Source organism: Dipodomys ordii, unplaced genomic scaffold, assembly GCF_000151885.1.
Source record: "Dipodomys ordii isolate 6190 unplaced genomic scaffold, Dord_2.0 Scaffold100, whole genome shotgun sequence".
Lineage (NCBI taxonomy): Eukaryota > Metazoa > Chordata > Mammalia > Rodentia > Heteromyidae > Dipodomys > Dipodomys ordii.
This window is the reverse complement of record NW_012267316.1, coordinates 6,880,624-6,905,677: the sequence shown is the minus strand read 5'-3', so window position 1 is coordinate 6,905,677 and position 25,054 is coordinate 6,880,624. Positions and strand designations below refer to the sequence as shown.

General features: G+C 40.2%; 1 protein-coding gene across 1 annotated transcript in view; it reads right to left on the bottom strand.

The window, feature by feature from the left end:
• The window catches only part of Ptpn2 (protein tyrosine phosphatase, non-receptor type 2), a 77,642-nt gene that overhangs the window by 14,314 nt on the left and 38,274 nt on the right, over positions 1–25,054 (bottom strand). Inside the window, exons 4-7 of the mRNA XM_013027143.1 lie at positions 22,721–22,819; positions 19,412–19,546; positions 5,774–5,983; positions 3,020–3,172 (exon numbers count right to left, since the gene is read on the bottom strand). Of these exons, the coding sequence (XP_012882597.1) occupies positions 3,020–3,172; positions 5,774–5,983; positions 19,412–19,546; positions 22,721–22,819 (597 nt within the window). The remainder of the gene's footprint in view (positions 1–3,019; positions 3,173–5,773; positions 5,984–19,411; positions 19,547–22,720; positions 22,820–25,054) is intronic.

The window sequence follows — 25,054 nt, the reverse complement described above, 5'->3', positions numbered from 1 at the left end:
GGTGCTGAGGAATCGAACCTAGGGCCTCAGGCATGGAAGGCAAGCGCTCTACCACTGAGCCACCTTCCTAGCCCCCCAAAAGTATTTATAAATTGAAATTATTCACATTAAGAATATCTGGCAGGCGCCAGTGGCTCACGCCTATAATCCTAGCTAGTCAGGAGGCTGAGATCTGAGGATCACGATTCAAAGCCAGCCTGGGCAGGCAAAGCCATGAAACTCTTATCTCCAATAAAAACCACTAGAAAACCAGAAGTGGAGTTGTGGCGCTGTGGCTCACTGCAGTAGAGGGCTTGCCTTGAGCTGAAGGGACAACGCCCAAATCCAGAGTTCAAGCCCCACAACCAACAAAAAAAAAAAAAAAAAAAAAGACTATCTCTGGCCAGGCATGATGGCTTAAGTCTGTAATCCTTACAACTAGGAAGACAAAGATTGGGGGCTGGTGCTTCAAGGCCAGACTGGGCAAAAACAGGTAGCAAGACTCTATATTGACCAATGGTTGTATATGGTGGCTTCTGCCTGTCATTTTAGCAATGGGGAGAAGAGCCAACAGGAGGATCATAGTTCAGGCCTACCTGAGCATTAAGCAAGAGCCTATCTCAAAAACAAAAACAAAAACCAAACAAAAAAACCCACAAAGTGCTGGCAAAATGGTACAAGTGGTCTGCTTAGTTCAAATTAAGTACTACTCACTTAAAATATTCTTCAGTATATAAATTAATAAAAAAGAAAAAGGCATTTAATCATACCATAGCTCTTATAACTAGGCTTATTCTAAGTTCAAGTTTTAAAATAAAACATTTATAACTTACATACCTTATTGTATAGCTGAATAGAATCACTTTAATAAAATCGAATGGACTTTTGCCTATTTGAAACGAACTACATTAGGATTTCGTTAAAGCATTAAGTCATAAAATTTTAGTCAGTTGTTAAGGTTTTGCTTAACTTTTTTGTTGAGACAGTATCTTACTATGTAGCCCAACCTGGTCTCAAACTCAAGATCCTATTATCTCAGCCTCCCCAGTGCAGGGATTGTGAGTGTATATAACCACACCCAGGCATGCAACACGTGATCAAGTATCTTCCCGCTCCTTGTCTCTTTACAGTCTCAGCAAAATTCAACATATCTCCAAGCAGATCCCTATGATGTCTAAGGACTTTAATCTCATTGTTTCTACCAGGCAAACTAGCAGTTCCTCACAGTTAGCCCAGGGCTTAGAAATGCCCTCCAGCACACCTGAGATTGAGAACTGATGATAACAAAATTTAGGGCTCAAACTGAGAGGAAGAAAAATTTTCAGTTTCCTTCAATAAAAGAGGAGGCCATCACCTACTTAGACCACTATGGTGGCCAATGAGTTGGTGTGTTCTGAGCCTGGTACCATGCTGACACCAATATCAAGTTGGAGGAAGAAGCACAAAGTTTATCTGGGTCCCTAAAGATGAAAACAGTGACAGTTTTATAGAAAAAGAACGACAGGTTCTGGAGCCACAGTCTCTTAAACTTTACATAGGCTGGGGATACAATTATCAGCTACTATCTGCCATGAAACACAATGTAAGCAGTGACAGCAATAGAAGACAGTGGGTTTTTATCATCACTGACTTTAACACTGTCCCAAATGACTTGTCCGTAATTAAAATAAGCCAATGGCTCATACCTGTAATCTTACCTACTTGAGAAGCTGAGATTGAGAGGATTATTGTTTGAGGCCAGCCTCATCAGAAAAAAATCTTTATGTGTCCTTTCTCAACCAATAATTGGGTGCAGTGGCACATGCCTGGTTTCCCAACTACAGAATGATGCCTAAAATAGGGTGCGCACAAACCAGGCTTGGGCAGAAAGTGTAAAAAAGTGCAAAAAAAGGATGGAGCAACTGCCTATCAAGTGTTAGGCCCTGAATTCAAGCCCTAATACTGTGGAAAAGAAAAAAAGCATGGGAAGATACTCTTACTGCCTGAAGAATGTAATGGTTTTAAATAAAGATATAAATGCTACAACTTACAGAGCATTTACTCCTTGGAGTTACTTTTGTATAAGACGCTAAAACCAACTCTTCTATATTTAGAAAAAAAAGAACGAAAACCAAAAACCAAACCTCTAGCCAGACATTGGTAGCTCACACCTGTAAACTGAGGAGGCTGAGATCTGAAGACTGAAGCAAAGCCAGACTGGGGAAGGAAAGTCTGTGAGATGCTTCTCTTCAATTAACCACCACAAAGCCCAAAGTAGAGCTATGGCAGACAGTCTGGGTTGACTATACTTACTATAAACTCTACATTATGACCTGAGTCTCTAAAAGCTCCCTAATTTCAGTCACAGGATAACTTCAAAAAGTATTTATTAAATGGTTATACTGAGCTGTGATGGTACATGATTGTAATCTAAGCACACAGGAAGCTGAGGCAGAGGATTAAAAATTTGAGCCTAGCTTGGACTACTTAGTGAGACCCTATGTCAAAATACAAACAGAGGGCTGGAAAGGTAGCACAGTGGTAGAGTACTTGCCTTGCATGCATGAGGCCCTCAGCACTACATAAACAGAAAAAGCCGGAAGGGTGGTGCTGTGGCTCAAGTGGTAGAGTGCTAGCCTTGAGCTAAAGAGCTCAGGGACAGCTCTCAGGCCCATAGTTCAGGCCCCATGACCGACCAAAAAAAAATTCATAATTTTAAGAAAGCAGCTTTAACTTTACCACATTAACTTAAATATAGTTTTTGGAAAGGACAAAAAAAGGGCTTAGGTATAGTTTACTGATGTGAATTATATTTAACAAGTTTTTCTTATATTGTAGTACTAGGGATTGAACCCAGGGACTTGTGCCTGCTCAGCAAGTGCTTTACCACTTGAGCCATGCAGGTAGTCCTTTTGTTTGAGAAGAGTGCCTTGTTCCTTCTTGTCAGAACTGAGCTCAAATTCCTGTTCCTTCTGTTCCTAACTCCCAAGTAACTAGGATTACAGATATGAGACATCACACACAAATTATCAAACAGGTATTGTCCCCAATAAAAGTTTACCTGTATATTTGAATCTCCCTTTATACACTTTGCTCCTTCTATAATGGCCATATAAGAGAATCTGAGTTGATCTGGTGTCTGAATAAGTCCCATTCGGTATTTTCTCATATTCAGTAACACTTGTTTAATGTTAATATCATCTCCTTTTTCCATCTGTAAGTAAAATAAATCAAGTCTTTTTTATTATTAGAGTACAGCAAACAAAAGCAATACAAGATCAATGCTAGACTCTAGAAAAGCATTGACTTTTCAAGAATAATTTAATGCATTCCCCTATCTACTCTTTTTTTTGTCACACCTCAATTTTTCATGTAGTAAAGGATTTTTTTTTTTGGTGGGTCGTGGGGCATGAACTCTGGGCCTGGGCACTGTCCCTCAGTTCTTCAGCTCAAGGTTAGCACACTACCACCTGAGCCACAGTGCCATTTCCATAGTAAAGAATTTTTATTCTTTTTTTTTGGGGGGGTCCGGTAGTGGGGCCTGAACTCTGGGTCTGGGTGCTGTCCCTCAGCTCTTCAGCTCAAGGCTAGCGCTCTACCACTTGAGCCACAGTGCCACTTCCGGCTTTTTTCTTTTTGCTTATGTGGTGCTGAGGAATCAAACCCAGGGCCTCGAGCATGCAAGGCAAGCGCTCTACCACTGAGTCACCTTCCCAGCCCAAGAATTTTTATTCTTAAATGACTCATAACTAATTACAAGCCATAGTAATGCCATTTACTCTGGCTAATAATTGGTCAAAGGAAGGACTTATGACCAGTTCTGGCTAGTGTATGGGTAAATCTACTGTGATTAGTTTTTTTTAAAAGGGTCTTGGAAAGAGAATACCAATTTTTTACACATATTTTTGCTAAGTGCCCTTCTGCCCTCTTCATGTCTGCACTATAGAGGTGATGTCTAGATGTACAGTAGCAATCTAAAGATGTTAGAAAAGGTCAGAAAAAGCCTTAGTTCATGGCAGCACTGCTGAGCTACTGCACTAGCTCTGGACTATTGATATGGTTTTAGAAACTATCTTGAACTATAAAGATTTAAACTGCTTGACCAGTGAGTCACATCCTTACTTCATTTCATCTAGTTTTAATATTTACCACTAACAAAAAAGTTGTATGCACCTAGACCCCAGAAACAACAACCTCAGGTTAATTATTTGAGAATCTACTTTATGCTACCAGACATTTTACAAAGTTTAAGAATGCTGCCAGGTGTGCTGTTGGCTCACACCTGTAATCCTAGCTACTCAGGAGGCTGAGATCTGAGGGTTGTAGTTCAAAGCCAGCCTGGGCAGGAAATTCTGTGAGGCACTCATCTCCAATTAACCACCAGAAAACCAAAGTGGTGCTGTGGCTCAAGTGATAGAGCTCTGACCTTGAGTTGAAGAGCTTGGGGACAACGCTCAGGCCCAGAGTTCAAGCCCCACAGGGCAAAAAAAAAAAAAAAAAGGGAGATGGGTGCAAAGACACATTAACTGCATTTACAGAGATAGCTAAGAGACAAACCAATATAAGTAAGACAATACAGGACAAGTGCCCAGGGAAATGCCCAGGCCCAGAGTTCAGGCTTCAGGACTGACTGCTGCCCCCCCCAAAAAAAATAGCAAAGAAAATCAATTTCCTAGAAAGAGACAAAAAGGGCTAATCCAAGCTATGCCTGTGAACGGTCAGGAATCTGGGAATAACAACAAAATACTGGCAATCATGGAGTACTCAGAAAATATTATTAACTCACTGAATTCCATAACAATCTTGCAAAGTAAGTACAATTATCCTTCCTTAATAAATAAAGCAAAAGGGATGAAGTGCTTTTATGAAGAGAAAGGAATTGGCATTATATATAAATTTATATTTGAATGAGGGGGAAGCTATTATATCTGTAATACAAATATGTGGGTTTTTTTCCTCTTGTCTTCAGTCTCTATTTAGTCCATACTGGCCTTGAAATGGAAATCTTCCTGACTCAGCCTTCCAAGTGGTGAGATTACAGGCATGAGCCAATACCATGACCACCCTTTTTTTTTTTTTTAAGATAAACTTCTGAAGTATCTTTTCAATAATTTTAGACACATGAGAGTGAGAATGAGAGTTTTATGTTTTTCTAAAGAAAAGCAGCATCTTAACTTAAAAAGCTAGGTCCAAGGCCAGGTGCTGGTGGTTCATGTCTGTAATCCTAGCTACTCAGGGGACTGAGATTTGAGGATCACAGTTTGAAGCCAGACTGGGCAAGAGAGCTTGTGAGACCACCCAAAAACTCAAGCAGTAGCCTTGAGCAAAAAGTGGCTCAGAAGCTGGGTGCTGGTGGCTCACACCTATAATCCTAGCAACTCAGGAGGCTGAGATCTCAGGATCTCAGTTCCAAGCCAACCTGGGCAGGGAGCAGGAAAGACCAGGGGGCAGGAAAGACTGTGAGACTCTTATCTCCAATTAGCCACCAGAAAACCAGAAGTGGTGCTGTGGCTCAAGAGGTAGAGCACTAAGCCTTGAGCTGAAGAGCTGAGGGACAGGGCCCGGGCCCAGGCCCAGAGTTCAGGCCCCACAACCAACGAAAACAAAAACCAAAACCAAAACCAGCTCAGGGACAGTGCCCAGGCCCTTAGTTCACATGTCCAACACCAACAAAAAGCTAGTTCCAAAATATGAAAGTAGGAGACAAGAGTTTACTCTTGGCAGTACAAACAAGTCACATATACACACACACACAAATAATAACAAAGGCAATAAAAATCAGTAACACTGAAATGAGATCACAAGATGCACTTACCAGAACAAGACATGTGTCTACTAGAGAGAAGGTGCCAGAGCGCCCTATGCCTGCACTACAGTGGATCACTGCAGGCCCGTGGTCAGGGTTCAAGGAGCCAGATTCTCTCACTTTAATCAAGAAATTAAGAAATGAAGCTGGTGATTCAGGTACTCCAAAATCTGGCCAGGTAGTATAATGAAAGTGAGATATTGTTCTGGATTCACCACTCTAAAAAGTGAAAACCAAGGGAAGAGATGTTAATTCTACCATTTTTCTTTTAAAAAAAAATTATGTGTTTTGTATGATATTTTTAATCCCATGGGCTGTTTGTGCTACTTCCACTTGTTCCTTTTTTTTTTAAGCTGGTCGTGGGTCTTGAACTCAGGGCCTGGACGCTGTCCCTGAGCTCTTCAGCTCAAGATTAACGCTCTACCACTTAAGCCACAGGACCACTTCTGGCTTTTTCTGCTTATGTGGTGCTAAGGAATAGAACCCAGGGCCTCATGCATATGAGGCAAGCACTCTACCACTGAGCCACCTTCCCAGCCCTCTTGTTTTTCTTTTTGTCAGTCATGGGGCTTGAACTCTGGGCCTGGGCGCTATCCCTGCGATCTTCAGCTCAAGGTGAGTGCTCTATTGCTTGAGCCACAGCAGGACTTACGGTTTTCTAGTGGTTTATTGGAGATAAGAGTCTCACAGACTTTTCTGCCCAGGCTAGCTTCGAACCATGATCCTCACATCTCAGCCTCCTGAGTAGCTAGGATTACAGGTGTAAGCCATGGGCGCCCAGCCCTTCCTCTTGTTTTTGATAATCATGTACATAAGTTAGGGAAGATTTTCCTATGGGAATTTGGAATATATTAATAATAGTTAACACCATCATCATCACCATCATCATCAGCGGCAGCAGCAGCATTATTTTGTCAGTCATGGGGCTTGAACTCTGGGCTTGGGCGCTGTCCCTGCGCTCTTCAGCTCAAGGTGAGTGCTCTACCACTTGAGCCACAGAACCATTTCTGGTTTTCTAGTGGTTTATTGGAGATAAAGAGTCTCATGGACTTTCCTGCTTGGTCTGGCTTTAAACCATGATCCTCAGACCTCAGCCTCCTGAGTAGCTAGGGTTAAGGTGTGAGTCACAGGTGCCTGGCTCTAATATTATTTTTGAAGACTTGTTCTTAACTCATTACTTAAAAATTCAATTCATACAATTCTACTAAAGCCCATTTTATTCATACAATTCTATTTAAAAAAACCCACCGTTTGATGGATGAAAAATGTGAAGTAAAAAGTAAATTACCCAAGTTCACAGGGCTAGAAGATAGCAGAGCCAACATCTGACCGAGCAAACTAATAATGAAGCACTTGGGTTCTTTACTACTAACTACCATACACTCAATTGTCTTTCACAATATGTAGCTTGCTTTTCTCTTCAAAGTTTCTAACATTAATTTTTAAAAAAACAACAAGCTTTATTTTTGTTTTTGGTTGGTCAGGGGGTTTGAACTCTGGGCCTGGGTGCTTGCTGTCCCTCAGCTCTTCAGCTCAAGGCTAGCACTCTACCACTTGAGCCACAGCGCCACTTCCCGCCTTTTTTGTTTATGTGGTGCTAAGGAATCGAATCCAGGGCCTCATGCATGTTAGGCAAGCAATCTACCATTGGGAAGCCACCTTCCCAACCCCTACAAGCTATATTTTATAATTAGCATAAGCAGGAAAACTCAAGAATTAATTTAAAGGAACAATCTTTATATTTTCAATTGGAATTCCTCCTAATTGCTCCTTTTCCTTTTCTCTATGGTGATAATTTCCAATGCTGAAGCTGTTTATGCGCCTGTGCTGACTTGCTGAAATGGCTTACCAACATGCTAAATGTTTCCTGTCGCTTAACCCTGCCTGGCATCCACTATCACTTCCTGGATATTCCCGATGATCTTTATTTCTGAGCAGCTCATTACAAAAAACGTTCTTTAGCTTTCTGCCAATTGCCTTTTGCCCCAAGGAACACTTCTGCTAATTCTCTTCATCTCTATAAACAAAGCAGTGACCTGCTAATTTATCTTTGAACCATTTTCCCGTTTCATCAAAGACACTTATACAGGAAGCTGCTTACAAGCAGTATTTTGAAAACCTTCATAGGTTCAAAGGTTAACAGCTAAAGATTATCACTGTAACATATTGCTCATTTTCAAAATTTAAAAATTTCAAAATTAGAAGTTTGTGCTTTCATTAGAAACAAAACAAAAAGAAAAAAAAAAAAACAGCTGTGTGCCAGTGGCTCATGCCTATAATCCTAGCTACTCAGGAGAATGAAACAGGAGGATCGAAGTTCTAGGCCTGCCCAGGCAGGAAAGTTGATGAGACTTATCTCTAAAGTGTTATGGCTCCTAGAGTACTAGCCTTGAGCAAAAGCAGCTTAGGAACAGAGCCAAGGCCCAGGTTTCAAGCCCCAGGAATGGCAAAATAAAATAAAGTTAAAAACCTTTTGGGCTGGGAAGGTGGCTCAGCGGTAGAGCGGTTGCCTTGCATGCTCAAGGCCCTGGGTTCGATTTCTTAGCACCACATAAGCAAAAAGAAAAAAGCCGGAAGTGGCGCTGTGGCTCAAGTGGTAGAGCACTAGCCTTGAGCTGAAGAGCTGAGGGACAGCGCCCAGGCCCAGAGTTCAGGCCCCACGACCGGACCCCAAAAAAAAAAAAAAAAACCTTTTATTTTTTAGTAGAAATTAAGACTGTTGGGCAGGGTGACACAACTCAATGGTGGAGTACTTAACTAGAATATACAAAGTATGGGGTTTCATCCTTAGCACTAAGGAAAACAAAAAACAAAAAAACCCTTGAAGTTGAGACTCAGACATATAAGGTTAATAACTGAGTGCAGAAAAACCAACCAGCTAGGCACCCCAGTGGCTCATGCTTGTAATCCTAGCTAGTAAGGAGGCTGAGATCTGAGGATCACGGTTCAAAGCCAGCCGGGGCAGCAAAGTCCGTGAGACTCTTTTTTTTTTGGGGGGGGGGGGGGGGGGGGGGGGGGGGTTGTGGAGCCTGAACTCTTGGGCCTGGGCACTGTCCCTGGGCTCTTCAGCTCAAGGCTAGCATCCAACCACTTGAGCCACAGTGCCACTTCTGGCTTTTTCTGCTTATGTGGTGCTGAGGAATCGAACCCAGGGCCTCATGCATGCAAGGCAAGCACTCTACCACTGAGCCACCTTCCCAGCCCCTCTGTGAGACTCTTATCTCTAATTAACCACCAGAAAACCAGAAGTGATGCTGTGGCTCAAGCGGTAGAGTGCTCGCCTTGAGCTGAAGAGTGCAGGGATATTGCCCAAGCCCAGAGTTCAAGCCCCACAACCAACAAAAAACAAACAAACAACAAAAAACCCAAGACAAAAAAATTTATCTTTTAGTGGTGTAGTGATCTTATTTATTTGGAGAAAGGGCCAAATGCTTGTCTTATTTATTGATTTATTTAACTTTACTTGGTACTAGGGGTCAAACCCAAAGCCTAATGTGTATCTGGTAAGCGCCCTATTGCTAAGCAACATCTCCAGCACATCCACTCCTGCCTCAGCTTCCTGAGTGTTGGATTACAGACCTGTTTGGCATGACTTACTTTTAATATCTAGTTTTAATATATTGTGAACCACAGGTTCTCAGCCTATTGAAGACATTAGATTTCCTCACTAATTAAACTGATTGTGATTCTAGACTTCAAAACATTTCCTTAATTTTACTTTATTGTTAAATTTACTCAAATTTATTCTCTCTTGCATTATTTATTGCCTTTTCATTGCCATGTCTCCATTTGGAATTATTTTTAATTAAATTTTTATTATTATCTTTAAAACAGTTGTACAAGGGAGCTGCCATTTAACAAAGCAGTTTATGAATATGAATACAATATATCTTGATCAATGTCAACTCTTAACATTCTCACCCAACCCTCTCTTACCCCACCCCTTCCTTCATCCTCAATTTTGTAGGATAAACAGGATTCTTGACTGCATTTCCCCCCACTCTTCTCTTCCTCATTCATCTACCTTTTCCCCTTGACCCCACCCCACCCCTTTTGAGTGCTCTTGGTAAGGAAATGTATATATACATAATGGTATTTTACTCATCCCTTAGAAAGAATACTATTGTAGCATCTGCAAAGAAATGAAAAGACTTGGAAAATAATGTGTTAAGTGAAGTTAGTCAGGCCCAGAGAGACAAAGGGCCCATGTTTTCCCTTCTATGTGGAAGAAGACTCAGCTTACAAACTCATTAAGTAAATATTGTGGGTGGTGTGCAAGTGTATACAATATGTACTAACTGAAATACACTAGATTCAAGGGAGATCTCAAAAGATCTCAAACAGTAGAAAGCCAAAATCAAAGTTCAGCAAAATTTCCTTCCTTCCTTCCTTCCTTTCTCTCCCTCCCTTCGTTCCTTCCTTCCTTTCAGTTTAGGATTGAAACCAGGGCTTCTGGGAGCCACCCCTGTCAAGATCCTAAAGCACCCGACTCCTCCACCCTCCCACTAGTCCTGAGGCTTAAACTCAGGGACTGGTGTTGTCCCTCAACTTTTTTTGCTCAAGGTTAGCCTTCTACCTCTTGAACCACAGTTCCACTTCTAGCTTTTTGGTATTTTATTGGAGATAAGAGTCTTGTGAACTTTCATGCCTGAGCTGATTTCAAACTACGATCTTCAGATCTCAACTTCCTGAGTAGCTAGTATTACAGGCATGAGCCACCTGGCCCAAAACATTTCCCTTTAAAGTATTATTGTAATAGGGGTTTGAACTTAGTCTCCGTTTGCTAGGCAGAGCTCTATCTACCACTTAAACCATTTCAGCAGTGCCTACAGTTCTTGTTTTTGTTCTTTTTCAAATAGGTTTTGTGGGAGGGGGCGAAGAGGGGGTACTAGAGTTTCAATATAAGGCTTCACACTCCTTAGGAAAACCCACTACTACTAGCCATGCCTCACTCCTTTTAAATTCAGGACTAATTACGCCAAGTGAAAAGAAGCCAAGCTGTAAAGTCTGTACATCACATTTTACATTTATGACATTCTAGAAAATACAAAATGAAGACAAGATTAGTGACTGCTTCACGCTGGGGATAAGGGACAGGTCTGATTATATGAAGGCAGCACAAGAAAAATTTGGAGGTGACAGAATAATTCCGCATTTTTACTATGCGTCTGGTTATATAACTGAATGCAATGTTTAAAGTCATACAACTACAAGACCAAAGCAATTAATCTTAGTGGTTTAAAAAAAAAGTTCAAAACATTCCAAATTAAGGTTAAACCATAGATGCTTCCCCTCTCCTTTTTCTAAAAAAAGTGAGAAGGGGATCTCACTATGTAGCCAAGCCCGGTCCTGAACAATCCTCCTGCTTTAGCTACAGCAGTTATAAACTGCTATGATTGGCATTTTCCTTTCAGAAAGTTTACAATCAACATAGCAATACTGGTAACTGGAATGTGCCAACAGATTGACCCTTGATTTGCTCAGGATATACTTAACTTGGCTATGTTTAAATAAGGTATAAGATTCTAGTGGGTTAGTTTTTAATTCCATTCTGCCTGCTATAGTCATGAGACACACACAGTGCTAACTAGGCACAGCAGGGCTGGCCTAAGTCCTTATGAGCCTAAACCATGTGCAAGCATGTGGCTGTGGCTCAGAATTCCAATCTTGTCAATTATTACCTCCTGTCTCCAAATGTATGGTTATCTCACAATCCTGAGCAACTGCTTGCTTTTCGTTAATTTATGTAAATACATATATGCAAATTTTATTTTTTGTGCTAGTCCTGGACATTGTCCTTGAGCTCTTTTTGTTCCAGGTTGGCACTCTGTCACTGGAGCCACAGCTCCAATTCTGGCTTTTTGGTGGTTAAATGGAGATATGAGGCTCACGACTTTCCTGCCATAGCTAGCTTAGAATTGTGAACCTTATATGTCACCTTTTGAATAGCGAGCGTTAGAGGTATGAGCCTCTAGTACCTGAATGTTTTTCTTTTTCTTTTTTTGTAGTTAGGTCCTGCTATCTGGATATTCAAAGTCAGTTCCCAGAAATGCTTATCATCACTTATATAATAAAGTCTTCCCCACTAATAAAATTTCTGAAAATTAGTGCTGCCCTAGACAACAGAATTAAGGACTTTCACAAGAGGTTAATTTTGGTTAATTTACTCTTATTACAATAGGTTAAAAAAAAAAGCCAGATCACAAAGTCACCTAATTCCAACTTACAAAGGACCATATGACGGATCAAACCCCCAGATTTACTACTCTGGCACAGAAATGTTCATTTGCATGACCTGCACCCTTTTCTTCTTTTTCATGTTGGGGGGATAAGGAAAAAGGTTAGAGAGCTAAAACAAGATCCACCTTTATTTCAAGTAAGATATTACAACTTTTGAAAACCTGCTCATGGGCTGGGAAGATGGCTCAGTGGTAGAGCACTTGCCTTGCATGCATGAGGCCCTGGGTTCGATTCCTCAGCACCACATAAGCAAAAAGAAAAAAGCCGGAAGTGGCGTTGTGGCTCAAGTGGTAGAGCGCTAGCCTTGAGCTGAAGAGTGCACAGACAGCACCCATGTCCAGACTTCAGGCCCCACGACCGGACCCCCCTCCCCCAAAAAAGAAAAACTTGTTCATGTCAAAACTATGGAAACATCCTTTTCCTCTCCCAGGCCACAAAGGCATACCATCCTTTCTTCTCTGATCTCCAGCTGTCTCTTTCATTCCTTTCCTGAGGCTCTATTGAGCTCCCTCCATTTACTTTACTCAAGTTAGACCTACAATTAAAATGAAAAAGCTGATTTTGCAGTTCTTGCACATACACTTGCCTACCAAGTTTTCTTTGTAAAACCACATTTCAAATACCACATTCCACACAAATGTCAGTGGCTTGATAGATACAAAATTATAGTGGCTTCGCTGGACGCCAATGGCTCACGCCTGTAACCCTAGCTACTTGGGAGGCTGAGATTTGAGGATCATAGTTCAAAGCCAGCCCGGGCAGAAAAGACCGTGAGACTCCCATCTCCAATAACCACCAGAAAACCGGAAGTGGCACTGTGGCTCAAGTGGTAGAGTGCTCACCTTGAGCTGAAGAGCTCAGGGACAGAGCCCAGGCCCAGAGTTCAAGCTCCACAACCGACAAAAAGAAAAAAAATATTATAGTGGTTTCTAATGCAAAATTTGATTTATATGACAGAATTCTAAATGTAAAGTCTCTGCATATAGATGTTAAACTTCCTACTAAGGAGGGAAAAAAGTTGGGATAAGAGCTAGGACTATTATGTCTATAGCAACTACATGTATGTCTTATCTATGGCAACTCAATATTTATTATACATACATAAAATAAGACATTTTCTTGTTGCTATTAAAGTCTGTACAGCACTATAGCTACAGGCCCAATTATTTTCATTTACAAGACTCAGTTTCCAAAAGATTCACTAATCTTTAGTTTGTAATCTGTGAAGAGTTAATCTGTAAATAATACTTACTTTAAAATGCTGCTGGGAGGAATAAATGAAACAATGAGTATACAGTGCCTGACATATGCCTAACATAAATGTTTCACAATAGAGACTGGCTATTTCTTTTCGTTTTTAAGTTGCTTTTTATTTTTTGTAAATTTTTATTGTTATTATAAAGATGATAGCCAGGCACCTATAATCATAGCTATTGATGAGGCTGAGATCTGAGGATTTCAGTTCAAAGTCAGCCCAGGCAGAAAAGTCTATTAGACTCTTATCTCCAATTAACCAACCCAAACTCAAAGTGGAGCTGTGGCTCAAAGTGGTAGAGCATCAGCCTTGAGCAAAAGGAGTTCCAAGACAGTGAATGGGCCCCACGTCCAAGTCCCATGACCAAAACGGGGAGGAAAAAAATGCATAGTGGGGTTATAGTTACATCAGGTAAAGAGCACATTTCTTTTTGGACAATGTTAGCCCTTCCCTTGTTGTCTCCATACCTACCCACAAGTTATATAATTCATTTTCAACCCACTGCCTAGTACTATTTCTACTTTTGTTCACTCTTTGTCCCTCCATTTCTGTGCCCTCTCCTTCCCTCCCAAAATCAAACAAACAAACAGGAAAAAAAACGTAAGAAAATAAAAACAAGAAAGAAAAAAACTCTTGTTGCCATTAGGAAATGACAACAAGTTCATTTCAATATATATTGCTTTATATTGTCAGATATACACAGGCATTGTGCCTTTGTGTTGATACTATTTCTAAAGTATACTAATTACCTTTGTGTGATCTATAAAAAGCTCTGATCATTTGTAAAATTCAGCCAGGCGCCAGTGGCTCATGCCTGTAATCCTAGCTACTGAGGAGGCTGAGATCTGAGGACCATGGTTCAAAGCCAGCTTGGGCAGGAAAAGTCCGTGAGATTCTTATCTCCAATAAACCACTCAGAAAACCAGAAGTGTCACTGTGGCTCATAGTCAAGACCCACAACCAATAAACAAACGAACAAATAAATAAATAATAAAAATTGTAAAATTCAATCCATTTTTAAGTGCTTTTTGTGAGGTGGGGTAGGGGGTCCAGTCGTGGGGCCTGAACTCTGGGCCTGGGCGCTGTCCCTCAGCTCTTCAGCTCAAGGCTAGCGCTTTACCACTTGTGCCTTAGCGCCACTTCCAGCTTTTTTCTTTTTGCTTATGTGGTGCTGAGGAATTGAACCTACGGCCTCATGCATGTGCTCTACCACTGAGCCACCTCCCCAACCTTTTTTTTTTGATGGCTAATCCTGAGGATTGAACTCAGGGCTGGGGCTCTGTCCCTGAGCTACTTTTGCTCAAGGCTAGCACTCTACCTTTTGAGCCACAGCACCACTTCTGTTTTTTTCTGTTTATGTGGTACTGAGGAATTGAACTCAGGGCTTCATGCATACTAGACAAGCACCCTACCACTAAGCCACATTCCCAGCCCCCTTTTTTTCTTTCTTTTTTTTTTTTTAACTGAACAGTTCTATACCCAAAAAGTAAAAAACACCTGTCAATCTTATCCCCTAATCAGATATGAAATCTGTACTTGCATCCTTACTGCCTTAGTTCAGCCCATAGGTAACTCATTTTTGCCATGATCATAAGATTATTAGTGATAGTTACTGACTACAATCTATCTGGAAAGATAGACAGAATTCACCAAGATAGAAGTGAAGGAACAGCTATGTACATGTTTATATTCTAAGCAAAGGGAAAAGCAATATGCAAAGGCAGGGTTCCCTAGGAATTGGTCAATTTGTAACATCTAAGGAGGAACAAGAGATGCCTACAAGGAAAAGGCTGACAAGGAAGCAAGGCTGGGCTAGGCAGAGTCAATGGATGTGGCCTTTCTTCTATATCTGACTCAGTCAGAAAAGGAATTTTAGCACATGGTAGGAAGATCACACCTAGGTTTTAAAACAGTCATTCAGGTGTAGAGCTTGGTATAAAGGCAGAAGATAAGAACTCTACCCATGAATGTTGAAAACCTTGCTATGGAGTAAAAATACACACATATTCAAGTACTGAACAAGTAAGTAAAATGGTAAATTTTAATCACAAAGAAAGGTGTAAGAAGATTCATTGTTGTTAGAAGCGAATCTATGATAGTTACCTGAGGAAAAGATCTAAGTAAGAAAGGGGTCACAAGGGAATACTTTAGTATGTGTAAGACAGAAAAATGCTGAGAAGAGAGGAAAAAGAAAACATTCTGGCTGGGATGAACTTTTTAAACTACTTTGAATCAAATCCCAGTTGAGCATCATAATAACTATAGACACTCATCCTCTTTCGGGTAAATCTATAGAGACAATGAAATGGAGGACAGTCAGCATTATAATAGTATTCCTGGAACTTGATAAACATAAAAGCTGGGCAACAAAATTACAGAAAATATTAAAGGGCAAATAAAAACAAAAATATGAAGGACAAACAAGAATCTACATCACCCTATACTTAAAAAGCCTCTAAAAACCCTACAGCTTAGGGCCCAGTGTCACTGTGAAAGAATCTCTTCCTTCATAGTATAAAGCTTTACTGCTCCATTAGACTCCAGGTCTTAAATGATTGAGGCATGCTTAGAAATGACAGAGTTGGCTCTCAATTTATTAACAGATACAAGCTTGACTCCTTTAGAAGCAAATTGGTTATCTGCAGCCAAAGTACTTCAAGAAAGATATGTAGATAAGACTCTGTCACTCCTGTGATTTTTTTTTTTTGGGGGGGGGGTCTGGTCATGGGCCTGAACTCTGGGCCTGGGCGCTGTCCCTCAGCTCTTCAGCTCAAGGCTAGCACTCTACCACTTGAGCCACAGTGCCACTTCCGGCTTTTTTCTTTTTGCTTATGTGGTGCTGAGGAATTGAACCCAGGGCCTCATGCATGCAAGGCAAGTGCTCTACCACTGAGCCACCTTCCCAGACCCTTTTTTTGTTTTTATTGTCAGGAACTCCCATGGTTTTTCCCAACTCATTACTATTACAACAGAAACACAAACATAGAGAAGGTAAGTTACTATGTGTCCCAGTATGTTAGGCACAGCCAAGATATTAACTGGCTCTATCCTTAAAGCAATCCTATCAGGTAAATATTTGACTATTCTCATTTTATAGATGGCAACACTGAGGTACTGTAGTCAAATATAGTAACCCAACTCAGTCAGGAAGCAATCAGGATTTAAACACAGGCAATCTGATTCTAAACGTAATCAAGGGCAATCCCACCTCTCATTATGAAATATTTCTCTACACATAACATTCCTAGTTGATAATCAAAATAATAAAGTAGGACATAAACTCTGCCTATTTTATTGTAGTAGGTTCAGATATATTTGTGTATACTCATTATTTACAACTGTTAACAAAAAAAACAGTGGTTGGTCAACTCACATGATAACCACAACTACAGAAAAATGCATAAATCAAGAGTCTTTATCTATAAGAATTAGCATTGCTTGGGGGGGGGTGTAGCAGGGAGGATTGGGTAGGGGGGCAGGGGGGGGGAGGATGGGAAGAGGAAACTAAGGAGGAGGCTACAATGCTTGATAAGAAATGTACTCATTATCTTGCCCATATAATTGTAACCCCTCTGTACAGTATTTTTACAATAAAAAATTTTTAAAAATACAAAAAGAAAAGAATTAGCATTGCTTGAAAAGATTTATCATGTCAGAATTTAAGAGACCTGCATTTAAATTCAGTCTGTCACTTAGTAGACAAGCAATCAGCCTATTTAAAAAATTCCTATAATCTCCTACCTTTTCAAAAAATGAAGATAAATGGCCATTAAAAATACCCTACCCACTTTACAGTGAGACTGTGGGTTCAAGTTACATATACTTGTCAAAAGTACTTTTGTAACTTGGTGAAACATAAAATATAAAAATAGTGTTATTGTTATTGGAGGTATAATCAATGTTCAAGTATTAAAGTTATTAATATTTTTACTGGTTTATGACACAGTAAATTCAAGTTGGTATAAAATATAGTAATAGGAATTTATTTTTAAAAACATCTTAGCTGGGGCTGGGAAGGTGGCTCAGTGGTAGAGCGCTTGCCTTGCATGCATGAGGCCCTGGGTTCGATTCCTCAGCACATATGCAGAAAAAGCTGAAGTGGTGCTGTGGCTCAAGTGGTAGAGCGCTAGCCTTGAGCTGAAGAGCTGAGGGACAGTGCCCAGGCCCAGAGTTCAGGCTCCACGACTGGAACCCCCCTCCCCCCAAAAAAATCTTAGCTGGGTGCTGGTGGCTCATGCTTTTAATCCTATCTACTCAGGAGGCTGAGATCTGAGGATCTCAGTTCAAAGCCAGCCTGGGCAGAAAACTCCCTGAGACTCTTATCTCCAATAAACCAGTAGGAAACTGGAAGTGGCCCTGTGGCTCAAGTAGTAGAGCACTTGCCTTGAGCTGAAAAGCACCGGGACAGCGCCCAAGCCCAGAGTTCAAGCCCCACGACCGACAAAAAATAAATAATCTTGTATTCTTGAGTCTTTTTAGGTGACTCAGAAAATCATTTAAATCATTAAAAAGCCAGAAGCAGAGGTGTAACTCAAGTAGAATACTGCCAGCTTTAAATAAAAAGCCAAAGTAGCTCAAGGTCCTGAGTTCAAGCCCCGTTATTAACACATTCAAACACAAAAATCATGTTATAAGTGTATCGGTGTTAGAGAAGCCAGACCTAGGACATAAGTGCACAGTATACACTTGTGCTTGCTGTAGGTTAGCACATTACTAGGTGTTCTTACCAGGTGTCTTCTGAGATAAATGTTGAAAAGTATTTCCAGCCAGGTACTGTGGCTCATCACTGTAATCCTAGCAACTCAAGAGGCTGACATTTGAGGATTAGGTTCCAGCTAAAGTAGTAAAGCCTATGAGACTATGAGCTTAATTTCCAATTAACCACCAAAAAACTAAAAGATGAAAGTGGAGCTGTGGCTCACGTGGTAAAGCACCAGCTTTGTGCATAAAAATTTAGCGATAGTGCACCCAGGTCCTGAGTTCAAAGCCCAGGGCAAGCACACAAAAAAGTATTTTCACATATCTAAAATGTACATACTATTCCCTTGAGATGGAGTCCTGAGGCCTTATTGCCAAGGTTGGTATAAAACCATGATTCTCTGATCTCAGTATCATATAGAGCCAGGATAATGGATGTGTGCTCAACATAAACTGATTTTCTTTATCTTCTTCTTTTTTTGGGGGGGGGGGGGGATTGGTCGTGGGGCTTGAACTCTGGGCTTGGGTGCTGTTCCTCAGCTCTTCAGCTCAAGGCGAGAGCCCTACTGCTTGAGTCACAGCGCCACTTCCTCAACATATTGTATAAGAAGGAGGCTTCATATGTTTTCTCCCAGGTTGCCTGGCCTCAAACCATGATCCTCCCAAACTTTGTATCTCAAGTAGCTAAAATCACACGAGGCATAGATACCCATCTCAAACCCTTTCTTAATTCCTAAATGTGTGTCTTTTGGTGTTGGGGACTGAACCCAAAACTTAAACATGCTAGACAGGCACTCTACAACTGAGCTGTATTTCCAAGCTTTTCAGCAATTTATTCTTTTTCATATATGCTAAGGATTGAACCTATAGCCTTGAGTAGACAAGGCCTATACAAGTGCTCTACCACTGAGCTATAAATCCTGTCCTCTCTCTTCCACACAAATATGCATATATTCATATGCACATATGTAAGTATATATAAATGTGTGTTTGTGTGTGTGTGTGTGTGTGTGTGTGAGTTGGTCCTGGGGCATGAACTCAGGGATTAGGCACTGTCTCTTGAGCTTTTGTGCTCAAGACTAGCATTCTATCACTTGAGCCACAGCTCCACTTCTGGCTTTTTTGATGACAAAGACTCTCATACTTTCCTACCTGAGCTGGCTTCAAAATGTGTCCTCAGATCTCAGACTCCTAAGCATCTAGGATTATAGGTCTGAGGCACCAGCACCCAGCATCAAAATACTTTTAATTAATTTTCAACCTCAAATATAACCCTGGACTTTGGGATTTCCTGCAAGTCCTAAAAGAATTATAACAAGAAAACAATCTAAAAACAAATTCTTATGACTAGGTATTATCCAACTGTATGTGCTGTATTCAACTCCAATCCAATGAGGAATAATTCTTAAAACAATCATATAAAGTCCAATCTTTTGGGCAAAAAAAAGTCTTACATTGATATTTTCTAATTGTAGTAGATGTACTGTATAGTATGACTTCACATCTTCAGACAGGAGCTTCACACTAAATCCAGTTTCTTCAAACAGCATCTCTCGGTCATCTATTGGCCAGTATTGTGCACATTTAACCTAAATTTAAGTACAGTTTGTAGATATTAGATCATAAAAAGGGGAAAACAAACCTCAGCTATACATATTACGTGTTTTCAAGTAAGCAAACCTGAAAACAGTCATCACTCTATCTGATGTACCGGTACACACACAAAAGTCAAATTAACAAATAGTAAACAAAATGAAATGAAGAGAGATAAATAGGATTAAGGTTCTAGATAAGACAAATATAACAAAGAAAACTTAATGTATATACTCAGGAGGGCCCAAAGATGAACACCAAAGCAAGTAATAAAACAGAATAAACACTAACAACCAAGACTTAACGTTTCTTTGTATGTGGTGGTAATGGGACTTGAACTCATGGCTTCACATTCTCATATGGCTTTTTCACTCAAGGCTGGTATTCTACCACACCTCCATTTGAGCCACACCTCAACTTGCTCAACACTTTGCTGGTTGACTGGAGACAAGAATCTCATGGACTTTTCTGCTCAGGCTCGCTTTGAATCTTAGTCCTCAAATCTCAGCTTCATGAGCAGCTAGGATTATATGTATGAGCCACCTGGCACAATGCCTTAATAACTTTAAAAAAGAAAAAGTTTTTGAAATATATATTAAAAGAGAAAATTTATGAAACAAAAGAACGCATAGTGTCAGTTTTTAACACATATGTTATTTTTTAGGCCCTTCCTTTTCTTTTTTTTTTTTTTTTGGGGGGGGGGGGATCCGGTCGTGGGGCCTGAACTCTGGGCCTAAGCGCTGTCCCTCAGCTCTTCAGCTCAAGGCTAGCACTCTACCACTTCTAGCTTTTTTTCTTTTTGCTTATGTGCTACTGAGGAATCGAACCCAGGGCCTCAGGCATGCAAGGCAAGCGCTCTACCACTGAGCCAACTTCCCAGCCCCTTTTTAGGCCCTTCCTATTCATGAGTTCAAACTGCCCGCCATCTCAAGTCAATGAAAAAAATTCAGGAAAAAAAATGCATTTGTATTGAACTTATTTTTCTTGCCACTACTGTACAAACATATGTACCACTTATTTTTCTTATCACTACTTCCTAAGTTTGATTATTATTTACATCATATTCAGTATTAAACTAATTTAGAGATGATTTAAAGTACAAGGGAAAATGTGTATAAGTTCTCTTCAAATAATATGTCATTTATATAACAGACATTGGCCAAGCCTCCTGAAACTAATCTCTCACAGATAAAAAGACAACTATATTTACATGTAGAACTAAGACTTGAGACTACAGTATGTTATATATAGCCTCTGATAATACAGGTAAAGTATAATTAAAAATGGGGGCTGGTGAGGAATTGGGAACTTGGCTCATGTAGATAGAATGCTTGCCTGGCAACACAAGGCTGAGTAACAAACCCCAGTACCACCTAACAAAACCACACACACACACGCACACACACATAATGGGAAAAACATTTTAAAAATGTGGTACGATTGTTTTCTGTGTGATATAAGGCATGATAAATAAAATATTCTCCACCCCTTCATCCCTGATATTTTTGAAAAATCATGATTCATTGATATGATAAAAGAAAGCAGCAGATCTGTTTAACTTGTAAAGTTCCAATCTGAATTGGAAATAATTAGTATGAGCTCTTCAGGTATGTTACACACATATTTTTCTCTAGCTATGTCCACTGAAAACTCCCTAAAAACAATGTGTAAGGTATGCTATATTTGTTTTTGTAGTTCTTTTGAGATACCACTGTTCTTTAGAAGAAACAAGTTCCTTAAAGAAATGGTGGTTCCAGCTGGGCGCTGGTGGCTCACGCCTGTAATCCTAGCTACTCAGGAGGCTGAGATCTGAGGATTGCGGTTCAAAGCCAGCCCGGGCAGGAGAGACCGTGAGACTCCTATCTCCAATAAACCACCAGAAAACCGGAAGTGGCGCTGTAGCTCAAGTGGTAGAGTGCTTGCCTTGCATGCATGAGGCCCTGGGTTCGATTCCTCAGCACATATGCAGAAAAAGCCGCAAGTGGTGCTGTGGCTCAAGTGGTAGAGCACTAGCCTTGAGCTGAAGAGCTGAGGGACAGCACCCAGGCCCAGAGTTCAGGCCCCACGACTGGACCCAAAAAATAAATAAAAAAATAAAAATAAAAATAAAAAAGACACTGTGGCTGGGCGCTGGTGGCTCATGCTTGTAATCCTATCTACTCAGGTGGCCTGAGATCTAAAGATAACAGTTCAAGCCAGAACTCACAGGAAAAGTCTGTGAGACTCTAATCTCCAATAAACTACTCAGGAAGTGGTGCTTTGGCTCAAGTAGCAGAGTGCTAGCCTTGAGTTCAGAGAGGCTTGGGAACAGAGCCCAGACCTTGAGTTCAAGCCCCAGGACCAGCACAAAAAAAAAAAAGGACACTATGGGTCTACTGATGAACAAAATACTATCCATAAAGGACTCCATCCCAAAATAATTAAATTTAAGCCTCTGAATCCATCCATTTCTAAATTCTGGTGGTAGTCTTAGTCCGTTAATAAAGTAATATACTTCAAAGAGAGATGAATAAAATTTACTATCATCTAATTTATAATCCCGTTCAAACTGATATCACCCCTGCTGAATTTCTATGTGAGTTTGAAGACCATGAAAAAACACTATGCATCATTCTGCTGACACTACTGGAAATTCTGACACGCCAATGCTACTTCAGATTCAGAACAGATTGGAAAATTCGCAGCAACACTGAAAACCAGCAACTATGAATTTAAGGGAAAAAATGTTAAGAATCAAGGATCTGAAGAATAGTATAAGACTGTAAAACTGGAGGAAACCTTAGTAAAATATTTTTAATTTGCTTATTTGACAAAAAAGGAGGGCTGGGAAGGTGGCTCAGTGGTAGAGTGCTTGCCTTGCATGCATGAGGCCCTGGGTTCGATTCCTCAGCACCACACAAGCAAAATGAAAAAAGCCGGAAGTGGCGCTGTGGCTCAAGTGGTAGAGCGCTAGCCTTGAACTGAAGAGCTGAGGGATAGTACCCAGGCCCAGAGTTCAAGCCCCATGACCGGACCCAAAAATAAATAAATAAACAAAAACAAAAAAGGAACCTAAACCTACAGAAGGTAACAACCAACAGAACAAAAACAAAATACCAAAAAAAAAAAAAAAACCAACAAGCTAATGCTCACATAAATATGCTAAATTGCAAATATTAAACGCTACTCACGGAGTCTTTCTCCACAATTCGGTTTAGCATGACAACTGCTTTGGTCTTCTGCTGCCAAACCATGAGCCAGAAGTGACAACATGTGTTAGGAAGTGGACCCTGTGAGGAGTAGAGAAAAGAAGCAGATGAGGGAAAGGAGCTAGAAAAGAACATGGCTTGGGGCAAAGCTTTTCCAAGGATGTTCTTGGTATGCACTACTATAGCCAAACAAAACTGGATCTTAGTAAGATAATCCACACCTGAATTCCACTGAACTCAAAAATACAGATTGTAAACAGTCTCAAAATTATAGACCTTTTCAAAAATTAGATAAAAGGGAATTATTTAGGATAATGAATGTAAGTAGATACTAAGAATTAAAGTGCAAGACTCTTGTCTAAAGACATTCAACTTGGGTGATTGGTCCTGTTACTTGTCAGTCTTTGTGACACTACCAAACAAACATAAGCAAAGCAGGGTCAAAGTTATCAATGGGAGCATCTGGTTGGCCATGATTGATGCAGAGGTTATAGCCACTAATCTCCTTCAGTCTTTATAGCAGAAAGAAAGGCCCCCTTTTCACATAGATCATAGAATACTCAGGGAAAAAGAGGACATTTGTGACAGAATTCGTTACCCTGCCAACACAAGTCAACTACACTAACATTTCTAGAAAAAAATCTTGGAAAGTACTAATTTATTAAACTACTAGTCTACAGAAGCACAATATGTGAAGCCTCAATAGCTATTTGGCCAAGTAGACAAATAAACCAGTAGACAATAAACCAGAACCAGTGGTCCTAGCCACTAGTCTTAGCAACTCAGAAGGCTGAGATCTGAGGATCAAGGCTTGAAGCCAGCCTGGGCAGGAGACCAGATTCTAACCCAATTTAGGTTACAGAAGTTGAAAACCATGTTTCCAAGAACTAATTTGTAGAGGGGAGAGGGAGCTAAATTAGAATCTTAAAGACATATAACACTAAGAAGCATTACCAATAAATGATACTGACAAAAAGTGGTAGAAGAAAAGGTTAGAATACGGTGTCTAAATAATCATTTGCTATAATTTGGTACAAAGTATCCCCAAAAGGCTCATATATTAAAAGCTTGGTTGCCAGGTTGCCAACTCATGATGGGCTTTTGAGAAATGATTGGGTCCTGAGGGCTCTGATGTAATCAATGGATTAAACCTTGATGGATTCTAATATGAATTATTATACATTATTAAATATGCATTATTGGGAGATGAGGACTAGATGAGGACTAGCTAGTAGAAGCTGATCTCTGGTAAGATTAATGGAGATGAAAACCTCTGAAACTGTGAGCCAAAATGAAACTTTTCTCTTTTTAAAGGGTTTCTTACATTTCTCAAAACTGACTAAAAATCTAACCACTATTTCTTTCTTTATTTTCAAGTTAAAAGTTGTTTCAAGTAAAAAAGTTAAAACTTGGGGCTGGGAAGGTGGCTCAGTGGTAGAGTGCTTGCCTTGCATGCATGAGGCCCTGGGTTTGATTCCTCAGTACCACATAAACAGAAAAAGCCAGAAGTAATGCTGTGGCTCAGGTGGTAGAGCACTAGCCTTGAGCTGAAGAGCTGAGGGACAACACGCAGGCCCTTTCAGGCCCCACAACCAGCAAAAAAAAAAAAAAGTGTAGCTCTAAATATAGGTTTATTTTTTTAAAAAGACAGAAAAAAATCCCACCAAAATAGTAAACACATATAAGGAAAACATTATCAAATAAAGACTGGAATCAGGAAAATGAAGTTCCTACTTCCAATCTAAATGACCACCATTAATGACATATAATTCATTTAGCCCATTTCAGTCCTATGCATATAAATAAAGCTGTAATAAACATGTGTACATATTTTTATGTTACTGGTATGTCTCCCATACTCTCTCAACTAGGGTATGTGACTACTGAATAGTATATGCTTAATTTTTTTGCTCCATTTTATTTTTTATAGGTTTTGTAATTTTACCATACAAAGGCATTACAGTAGGCCAAAGTTAAAAGATATTGTGATGTTTATAAACTTGTGAAGAGAGAAGGGATATTCTCCTCATGTCAAGAAAATTTAAACTTAAATAACTTCAGTGAGGGGCTGGGAAGGTGGCTCAGTGGTAGAGCATGCCAGAGGCCCTGGGTTTGATTCCTTAGCACCACATAAGCAAAAAGAAAAAAGCCGGAAGTGGTGCTATGGCTCAAGTGGTAAAGCGCTAGCCTTGAGCTGAAGAGCTGAGGGACAGCGGGAGGCGAAGGTAACAACCAACAGAACAAAAACAAAATACCAAAAAAAAAAAAAAAACCAACAAGCTAATGCTCACATAAATATGCTAAATTGCAAATATT